The following is an 11,379-nucleotide window of genomic DNA, read 5'->3' as shown; positions in this document are numbered from 1 at the left end:
CCAAATTGAAAACCTCTGGAATATAATCAAGAGGAAGATGGATGATCACAAGCCATTAAACCAAGCTGAATTGCACCAGTAGTGGAATAAAATTATTCAAAAGCAGTGTGTAAGACTGGTGGAGGAGAATGTGCCAAGATGTATCAAAACTGTAACTAAAAACCAGGGTTATTCCACCAAATATTTATTTCAGAATTTTTTTAATATGAACTTGTTTTTTTGCATTATTCTTTGCAATATTATTTTAATATTTTTACTATGAAAAAACTAAAACTAATACTAGAATTAATACTAACTAACTAAAACTAAGTACTAATAAAAAAATAAAAACGAATAAAAACTAGTTGAATTGGAGGAGAAAAAGTGAACACAAAATAAAATTGAATTAAAATATTTTATTTTTAACTATGATAACCTTGGTTCAAATCCCATTCATGTACTTTGCTATCAGCTGCTGGAGCCCTGAGACAGCACAATTGGCCTTGCTCTCTCTGGGTGGGTAGATGGCGCTCTCTCCCCACATTACTCTAAAGGGTGATGTTGCTCAGCACAAGGCCTCTGTGAGCTGATGTATCAGAACCGAGTCCCAGCACTTTCCTCCGAGTGCAATTATTGGGATATTAGGACTGGTAATACTGTATGCCTTACTGGATCACAAAGAAATTTAATGGCATCATTTATAACTAAAGTGTAATGCTGATGTTGCTACCAGGAATTGTTATGACCATTATGTCATCCCTGGTTGTATCCTGTTGAAAGTCACATCACAAATTCCCTATTTAAGAGCATGACCTGATCTTGAAAAATGGAATAGTCACTTCCTGACTTGACCATGCATGGCTTGGCATCTTTTAGCATGCCAGGGCGCAGAGAGCTACAGAAAGCTAAAATTACATGCATAAATTCTGCTCCCTCCTAATCTTCTAATCTTCCATTTCCATTTCTACTTATTATATCTTTTACCTGGACCATTCTCCAGCTCTAAGCTAAGCTAACAAGTATAATAACTTACACTGACAGCACACCAAAGTTATAAAAGGCTATCATAAAATAAAATTAAGCAACAGAAGCTTGTTACACAGAGTAAAGCTGACATTTATATGAATTATGCTGACATGGATTTAACAGTATTCAGAGGCTTGGAAGAAGAGGCTTGACAGTGACAGATGTGATACGCTGGCTCTCCTCCCCCCGGTACGCTTTTCTTTATGTTAGATTTTATAAGAAACAGCATAAAGCAGAAATACTGGAATCTATTTAAACCAGTGGAAATAGAACTGAAGTGAGTGGATTTCTGATGATGTGTTTTCTGAATGCAGTACAATGTTTTGAGAGGAAATGCTGAAGAAAATGAAGTCCGGAGCAAAAACAAACAAAAATGTTTAATAATTAAATAGTATATAGTTAGGGGTGGGCGATATTGCCCTAAAAATAATATCACAATATTTTATTATTTGATATATATATATATATATATATATATATTATTTCATATGATATGATATGGCACACCCCTATCTGAGATATTAAAAAATACAAGAATTTTATCAGATTTGTAACAGAAGTCAATGATCCAGAATGTCATGATACTAATATTATTGCACTCCAAATATCTCCATATATCCAGGATTCAAGTAATAAGTGATACTACACAGATATAATCTGTCTCTAGTAGATCTAAATTTGGGAAATGAGAACAGTGTGAATTTTTCTTTTGCTAAAAACAGTAAAAAAAAGTAGTACCCTGATGTGATACGTAGTGGTGGGTGATATGGCACGATATTTCAGGGTATAATATCGTTCACGATATTCAAAATGTTGGCGATATTTTTGCATATGATACTATTTGGCACAACCTTTTTAGATAGTATAAAATTTGTGGAATCGTGTGGAAGTAATTCAGAATTTGGAAGACAATGGCAACCATAACCATTTCACACCAAAGGACTGAATGAAACCCAGTCCCAAATGGCACACTTGTAGTCCTGAAGTTCCTACGAAGCCCATGAGGCTGTAGGGTGTCCCATTTCTCATTCTGCTGATCTCAAGGGTTTACAAGCTCCTGTGCATCCTTATTAAGCTTTTTGGTAAGGGTCATTATAAAGCAGACTCAGCAGTTACTTATTACCAACACATTTTTTAACCTTTTAACAGCATCTGTCACCAATCAGAGTGAGTGCACAGGAAATTTGGCAGTGTTAAATCAACACTGTTAGTGTTAAACATTACACCCTCAGTGTTAATATAACACTAACAGTGTTGATTTAACACTGCCAAATTTCCTGTGTGGGTTCTTGCTGAGATGTTTGAGCATACAAGTTAATATTAATACATTTAATATTCATTTCATAAAAAAAGTTACTCAAGTCTGGGAGCCCTATCTCGCACCCTGCGCAAGGCATGTCACAGTGCTCATTGTTATCTTACACCCTGCCAACGGTCTATTTTCACACCTTGCACCTGCGCTGTTTAAATAGTTATGGAGCTTACGAACCTGTCACATGCCATTCCCTTTAAGAGCCTGATGCACTCTGAAAGGGAAACTAAATTCCCTTGATTTATGTTGACTCCACCCTCAACTCAAATTTGAAAAAGGCTAAAAAATGGGAGAGGCAGTTTGGGAGGGGCACTGGGTGATGTATGGGTTTAGAGGCAGGGCAGGGGGGAGAGCTGATTGGCTGAGCTGCAGCAGATGGTTGGAGGTCAGCAGGGGGGCGGTATTATTGATTGACTAATCTGCATATTGTGATGTGTACCAAAGTACACAGACACAGTATCCACGCCTATAGCACAGTTGAACCTGAGAGGGCGCTGCAGAGACAAAAATTACCACAATAAAAGCGTTAGGAAATGTTTATATAAATTTTAGGCAGGACTGGTATGTTTTACCACTTTCATTACAAATTAACACATTTCTGCAACTGATTTCAGCAAACATTATGGTTTAGGGTTTAGAGCAGGGGTGTCCAAACTACGGCCTGCGGGCCATATGCGGCCCGTTTCCTTTTTTTGGAGCGGCCCGCGAGGTATTTTAGAAATAGAATGAAAGTTGGCCCGCTGTTTTTATAATGTGAGATTCAAAGTTTGAACGCTAGGTGTCAGAAACGGGCCAAAGAGCCTAAAAGTGGCGAGAGTGTTCAGTTGTAGCACAGAAAAACGGGCCAAAGAGTCTAAAAGCAGAGAGGGTGCTCAGTTGTGGCGCAGAAAAACGGGCCAAAGAGTCTAAAAGCAGAGAGGGTGCTGAGTTGTAGCAGAAAAATGGGCCAAAGAGTCTAAAAGCGGAGAGAGTGCGCAGTTGTAGCGCAGAAAAACGGGCCAAAGAGTCTAAAAGCAGAGAGGGTGCACAGTTGTAGCACAGAAAAACGGCCCAAAGAGTCTAAAAGTTGCCGTAATTAAGGAGTTTAATATTAAGAGACATCATGAAATGAAACATCAATTTGAAACATCTTAGTGTACACAACACTGTCAAAGATAGATAGAGATAGTAAGTCAAGTAAAATAGTGTGTAAATGAAAGTAATCAGGAAAATGTATTATTTAAAGGGGTATATTTCATTATTTGTTTTATTACAGACTGTGGCCCGTGACTTCAAATATATTTCTCCTTCTGGCCCCCAACAAACAAAAAAAGTTTGGACACCCCTGGTTTAGAGGCTCCTAAAGAGCCAGATGCGCTATGGTGCCGTTTTCACACCGCCAGAAATAGGCCACTCTGCTCGCCACTGAATTAGTAAATGTTTTTTGCGCATTTTCGAGCCATTTAAGGTGTACTTTTCCTGTGTTATGATAGCAAAGTCACACTGACCATGTTTATACTTTACACATTTTTGAATATGTGTGTATAGGTGTGTCCAAGTACGTCCTTTTGCTATCTGGTTAGGAGTCACGATAAAAGTGATAATATTGACTAATTTGTCACAATTTCTGCTTTATTAATTGCCCACCTCCGCGTGTACAACTTAAAGACTCCTGCTCCACTTAACTTCAGAGAGCGTGAGTTTGTGCTTATGAATATGCATGAGGCGAGCTCAGGTAACCAATAGGAGCTCAGGGCGGAGCCTGAACGCTCTGGAGGGGGCGGGGCTAGACGCCGAGCACACCGGAGAGCGGAGAGCGCGCGATTCTACCGCTCGAGCAGCGAGAGGAGAGGAGCAGAGGAGTGAGAGGGAGAGAGTGAGAGAAAGAGAGAAAGAGAGAGTGAGAGTGAGTGAGTGTGTGTGTGCAGGTGGCAGTTTTACGCACGGACCGCGGCGGCGGCAGTGGACGCTTTGTACTCTCTCTCACCTGAAGCTCTAATTACCCCCCTCTGCAACTACATGCCTGTCAGGTTCTGCTGGTGATCAGAGAGACCCCCCGGACCCCCGCAGGAGGAGCAGCATGGAGAACGCGCACACTAAATCCGCCTCTGAAGTTCTGAGAAACTTCGACGTGAACGAGAACACTGGACTGACCCTGGAGCAGGTGAAGACCAACCAGGAGAGATATGGACCCAACGGTGAGTACACACACACACACACACACATACACACACACTCACACTGAGAGGGAGTGTATAGGTGTGTGTGTTAGGAAGGGTTAGGTAGGGTATTGGTGTTTTGTGTCTGGCTGCTGTAAGCCTGGCTCATCTTTAGTATGTATAGAGCAGGAATTTACACATGTATATATATATATATATATATATATATATATGTGTGTGTGTGTGTGTGTGTGTGTGTGTGTGTGTGGTAGGCAGAAGTTTAGACATGTAGTACAAGTTTATATATGTGATATATGTGTGTGATAGGGCTACATGGTGAAGTATATATATACATATATATGGTGGTGTTTGTGTGTGTGTGTGTTTGCGTGTGTGTGTGTGTATCAGGTACAGGTTACATATTTATGATGTGTATGTGTATGCGGTTGTGTATGTGTGTGTGTGTGTGTGTGTTTGTGTGATAAGGCTACATAGTGGAATTTGTGTTTGCCTGTGTGTGTGTGTGTGTGTGTGTGTCAGGTGTATGTGTATACATTTATAATAAATGTGTGTAATAGGGCTACGTAGTGGTGTTTGTGTGTGTGTTTGTGTGCCTGTCAGGTGTAGGTTTTTATATATATATATATATCATAAATGCATATTTATAAATGTATATTTACACATATATACATATATATGTGATAGGGCTGGTGGTGTTTTTGTCTGCTGTAAGTGTGTGTGTGTGTGTGTCAGGCAGAAGTTTAGACATATAAAAATATATATAGAATAAGTTTATTTATGTGTATATATGTGTAATAGGGCAACATGGTGGTGGTTGGGTCTTTCTACTGTAAGCTTGCCCCATGTTGTGGCTTTGTGTCAGGGAGAAGTGACAAACTTTTGAATGTGCAAATTGGTGGTGTATATGTTATATGTCAGCATATGTGTGTATATATATATATATATATATATATATATATATATATATATATATATATATATATATATATATATATATATATATATATATGTATAATATAATATGAATATATATATAGTATAAGTATGTGTATGGGATATATATGTTTGATAGAGCTACATGGTGGTGATAGACTTGGTTGGTCTTTGCTGTATATGTGTGTGGGTTATATGTGTGCATATGTGAGTATAGGTGTGTGATAGAGATGCATGGTGTTTTGCTTATTACTGAAAGCTTGGTTCATCTTTTCTAGCTGTGTGTGTGTGTGTGTGTGTGTGTTTGTGTGTGTGTGTGTGTGTATCAGTCAGGGTGGATAGTTGAGCTTCTGTTCAGGGACGTGGAGCAGGCTGATGGTGCTGTGAGCTGGGCTGAGCTGAGCTGAGCAGACTGCAGGGGTTAGGTGTGTGTAATTTGTACAGTAGGCTCGGGCTCAGTTAAGGTGTGTGTATGAGATCAGAGCACACACTGCCTGGTAGGAGAAACATAGGCGTGTTTGTGTGTGTGTGTGTGTGTGTGTGTGTGACAGGAGTTAACTCTTTAATGTAGATACATATGGTTTGGTCGGTATGGAGCTTACAGGCGTGTGTGAGCTGGAAAAATGTCTGAAACGGATTCAAACTTTATATATAATATTTATAACCGAGTCACTTTAAGAGCTCACCATAGCTACTGCATAACTACTACCACTACTGCTGCGGCTGCTGCTGCAGCCTATTTTTTCTTCTCACTTCCTCTAAACTTATCTTTTGCCCAATATATTTGTACATAGTAGTGAGACATTTTATGGGTCCTTCCTGTTTTTGTATTTTTCTCTATTGTCTGTTTGCTGTACAAAAAAAAGTCATAATTACTTTTTTAAAATGAAAGTTAATATAAAATAAGATTTTGCTTTTAAGTCAATTTGCAGCATTTCTGTTTGTCCAATAATCATAAAACTGCTCTGTTCAAATTATGTAGTTATCTAAATCTATACAGAATTTGAGATACATGTTTTTCATTGGACAACAGCAGCAATTTGTGTATGTATCATGTAATTTGTAATATCAAAAGTAATTAATGTGTATTTTTGCATGTGTATCTTAAAAATGGCAACAAACACTCAATAAACGTCAAAATTGAACGCCTAAAATGCTTTTTTGCAGGACTAACCAATCAAAAGTGTTTTTTTTTTGCTTATACTGTTTATGAAAGGGTTAAGACAGTAGCTCTCTCTAGTTACTTGAAAAAAAAAAATATGAACTTGGGTTCCTCAAATTGTTAGCATTAAATTAATTAATGAATTAATTAAATGTACAAAAAAATTAATTTAAATAAATTTCGACAACTATTTTCACGTCTCTTCTTATCTCCTAGAATCAAACTATGTGTGTTCCTTGTTCCTTTAAGAGCTATAAATATATATGTGTGTGAAAGAGCTCTATGGTGATTGGCTGCCTCATTCAAAAAAAGCAGTGAATAAGCGGATGTGTGTAAATGAGCTGGTTTTCATGATCTCACAAGACGAGTGAATGCAAAACGGACTGTTTATTACATTTTATTTATTTAGATATTTATTATTGTGAATTTATCATGATCAATAATATACAAAACATATTGATTACATTCAATATTGATTAAGCTACAGATAATGTTTCTGGGGACAAATAATCTAGACTAGACTATTTTTGGATTGTTAAAACAAGGTTAAACATTATTGCTGTTACTGATACCAACATAATGGGGAGGTTCTTTCTATAGAAATCCATTTGTATGATTGAGATATGTGTGTAAATAACTTTTTAAAGAACTTTTTTATGTTTATTTCCTCTTTATTTACAATAAATAGAGTAATTATGCATTCGTACACTCACTTACAACATACATACATACATACATACATATGCATAATCACATATAATATAGTTGTAGTTAACTGTAGTTAAACAATAGGCCAATTCTATGTTTTTTAAATATTGTCACTTTCCTAAAATAAATAAAGTTGTTTTAGGAAACACAAAAAAATTACACATTGAAAAAGTTATGAGGAGAAAATCAATGAGGCATTATTTCAGGAAGGTGATGATATGATCCTTGACAAACCAAATAATATTTGTCCAGTTACTGACAGTTTTATGAATTTAGACTGTAGACTGTTCCAGATTAAAAATGTCCAAAACATACTGTATCCAAGTGTTCCTCAACTGAATATTAGGCTCATGGTATTGCTGTAAAATAGATTTTTCTTCATATATTTTAATGCATGAATATTCTGTATGAGAACCCTAAGGTTACAGTAAATTGAAATTTCTCATAAATCTACAGGGAATTCCTGCAAATCCCAGATAAATGACGTCAGCACTGCTAATGTCGTCTTTTCAAGCCTCATGCAGGCTGACTGCTCACCCCCCCCACCCCACAGTCAGGGGAGGAGCTCTGGGTTTTATGATTGGGACATTAAGGCGAGTGGTGAGAGTGCATTTTCCATTTTCACGTTTTATGATCGGCGGTTTGAGTGCAGCTGCACTGGAAGGTGGTTTGCCAGCCCGTCATACCTGGACAAGCGCTGCTGATTCAGTAGGAAAAACGTTCCCGTCGCAGAGCCGCTCCACCTCTCCCGGTCCTGACACGGCAGTGAAAGCTGTGTGCGGTGTGTGCGCAGAGCTGTGACCCCACGTTCAGACCCCGAGCGGCTCTAATACTGACATCAGCTGCAGAAAAAGCAGCCAGTCATGGAGGAAGATGCATGCAGCGTGTCGGCCCAGCGACAGAGAGGCATCGATTTGAAAGGGAAGTGTTTTAACAAGAGATAAAGAACTGGATGATGCACCTGTGGCCGCCGCTGCAGGCCCAAAACTTGAGCAACCCGTTTTCCACTTCCTCAAGAGAGACATTAAACACGACTCGCAGAGAAACTCTGTGTGTCAGGTTACATACGTGGCCCTAATGTCAGTCCTGCAGTCACATTTGGACACTTTTGTTTGGATATAGTGTGGATGTGTGTGTGTAGGGGTGTTTATTACAGAATGTGCATGCTCCTTTTGGTTTAATATCTTTTGCCATAAATTCGTATGTTGATATTAAAGGAGAACTCTGGTGTAAAATGGACTTTGGGTTTAGTAAAACATGATAGAAAGTGCTTACCTTTGTTGAGTAGCCCACCTCTGCTCTCCTACAGCTTTCTGAGATCCAGTAACTTTGTGCTTTTTGCCCAGCACTCTGTACAAAAGTTGTATCTGGGCATATTTTCCCTGATAAATCGCTTTTTACACCTTTATTCAGGCTTAAAGTAGCTGCTCTTAAAAGTAGCAGACTCTGTCATGTCTGTCACGTGTTCAGTGTGAACCTGTTCTCATCTGTAAAGAGCACAAGGTGCCAGTGGTGAATCTGCCAATCCTGGTGTTCTCTGGCAAAGTTTGTGGCCTGCTGGAGGTCATTTTGCAGGGCTCTTGCACTGCTCCTTGGTCCTGCTGCTGGGTTGTTGCCCTCCTATGGCCTCCTCCACCTGTCTCCTGGTAGCGCCTCTAGCCACTGGACACTGTGCTGCTGACAGACACAGCAAACCTTCTTGCCAAAGCTCGCATTGATGTGCCATCCTGGACGAGCTGCACTACCTGAGCAGCTTCTGTGGGTTGTAGAATCATGCTCTCATGCTACCATGAGTGTGAAAGCACCACCAACATTCAAAAGTGACCAAAACATCAGCCAGAAAGCATAGGTCCTGAGAAGTGCTCTGTGGCCCCCACCTGCAGAACCACTCCTCGACTAATTGCCAATAATTTCCACCTGTTGTCTATTCCATTTGCACAACAGCCTGTGAAATTGATTGTCAATCAGTGTTGCTTCCTAATTGGACAGGTTGATTTTACAGAAGTTTGATTTACTTGAAATTATATTGTGTTGTTTAAGTGTTTCCTTTATTTTTGCAAGCAGTGAATGATTATGACATCACCAAGAGACCTTCATACTCAAATCATCACGACCATTGTTGCTTATTGTATTTGTCACTAAAGACGATACAGTTTCAATTCATAGCATGCAAATGGCAGAAAATGATTAAAATAAACATACTGCTTCTCTTAGTCAAATGATTTCCCCCCTCAAAAGTCGGTCAGCTGAGCAGGTAGAGGCATGTTCAGCAGTCAGCCATCTCTCACCAAGAGGTACACTACCCAAAATTAGCCTCTGAGATTATTTTTAGGGTGGGCAAAGAGGGAAGCACTTTTATATCGCCCTCTTGTGGTAAGATCCAGTGTCTAATCAGACCACACCTGTAAACATTTACATACCTGCCTGAGACAGAACTGCATGCCAGGTTTTGTAGCAATCGAGGGACGTATGCAACATGTGTACTTGATTTGAATAAACTAATCCAGCAGAAATAAGAAGTAACTGAAAATATATATATTTTTAATAATATGTTACATTTTACCAAATTCACTTTAGTGGAATATTTATTATTATAAAATTAGACTATTTTTAATACACAGAGCAGTATATAGTGCCCTGTTTCAGCACTTTAACCACAAGCTAAAAAAAATCCACTTTTAAATTTACATATATATCTACTCTGTTTACTTATTAAAGAATAAAGAATGGCTTTAGTCCTTCCTCATGTTAATGTTTTAAAGTGGACAATTTTCAGTTAGAATTTTTAGTTAAGAATTCAGCATATAAACATATTAATATAATACATATTCTTTATTTCTTGGTGAAACACTGTATATATGATAAGGGGAGCTGATAAAATGAGTGACAGTGAGAGAAGAAACAGGAGGTGGTGTTAATGTTCTGGCTGATCGCTGTGTATCAACTTTATGCATACATATACCGTACATATAGACATCTCCCCTATTCTAACCACAGCAGTTACAACGGATGTTTCAGCCACAACTGCAGCGTTTTGAAAGAGGCTCAAATTCAAGTGCAGCCAATCGGAAGGGGGCTCATTTGCATAGACCAGTCACAGTGAGGAAAACAGCCTGTTAATTCACTCATGCTAAACGTCATGCGTTTGTTTATTCCGTACAGAAGAAGTAATGCAGTTTGAAAAGTACAGGATACGGCCGCTTTTGTATCGGTAGCCGTTCTGATGCACTTATGCAGCGACTATTGTGTGGTTTAGGTGGAGTCATGTTTGTGTATTATGTTTTGTGTGTGTGTGTTATATGTGTTGTGTGTGTGTGTATTTAGAGTGACACGCTAGTCGTGCCATTTGCCATTTTTGCTCGATTGCAGAAAGACACTGAATGCATTGTGGATCCAGGGCACAGCTGGCGAGCATATACTGTTTATTATTATTCCATACAGTAGTAAACCACACAAAGCGGCCGGCGGCTCTGCGTGTGGATGGTGACAAATGGTGTCAGAGCTTCGGTAATGTGTGTGTTTGTGTGTGGTTTTTGTGTGTGAGTGAGAGAGTGTCTGTGAGTGTGTGTGTGTGTGTGTGATAGTAGACACAGAGGAAGTGTAATGGAGGACTGTGAGTGTTGCTGGTGAGAATCAAATTCATTGTAGAAACACTGTAGAAGCTTTTTGTGCTGATTTATAGTAATTATTTATTACCTGTATTAATTACGTAATAGGAATCCACGAAACATAGGGATGCCAATCAAAAATATTTCAAAAGGCCAATTAATTTTAAATAATTAATGACTAATTTATTTATTTAAGTCACATTTCAGTGTTTCCTGTGACGTTAGGATGTTTTTAAGTAGCAGTGAAAGACCCACATTTTATAAAGTATTATAGAAGTATAAATTTAATAGAAGTATAAATTGGCCTTAAGAGCGAGCCGGCAGGAATAGCTGAAAACGGCAGGTTTAAGTTCATTTTTAAGCTCTTCTTCCATACATTAAATGCAATAGTTTTAAGCATTATTTATCGTGCTTGGTATTAGTTTCCTATTCCTATCTTATCTTTACAAATGGTTTGTTTTCCAGCTGATAGGTCCACACTGTACAGAGTTA

General features: G+C 38.6%; 1 protein-coding gene across 2 annotated transcripts in view; it reads left to right on the top strand.

The window, feature by feature from the left end:
- Positions 1-4,127: 4,127 nt before the first annotated feature.
- The window catches only part of atp2a3 (ATPase sarcoplasmic/endoplasmic reticulum Ca2+ transporting 3), a 146,785-nt gene continuing 139,533 nt past the window's right edge, over positions 4,128-11,379 (top strand). For both annotated transcript variants that reach the window (XM_007228597.4, XM_007228598.4), the window contains exon 1: positions 4,128-4,494. In XM_007228597.4, the coding sequence (XP_007228659.1) occupies positions 4,377-4,494 (118 nt within the window). In that variant the 5' untranslated portion in view covers positions 4,128-4,376. The remainder of the gene's footprint in view (positions 4,495-11,379) is intronic.

The sequence above is a fragment of the Astyanax mexicanus genome, chromosome 1 (assembly GCF_023375975.1).
Source record: "Astyanax mexicanus isolate ESR-SI-001 chromosome 1, AstMex3_surface, whole genome shotgun sequence".
Taxonomy (NCBI): Eukaryota; Metazoa; Chordata; class Actinopteri; order Characiformes; family Acestrorhamphidae; genus Astyanax; species Astyanax mexicanus.
The sequence above is the reverse complement of the archived record's forward strand: the minus strand, read 5'-3'. Positions and strand labels throughout refer to the sequence as shown.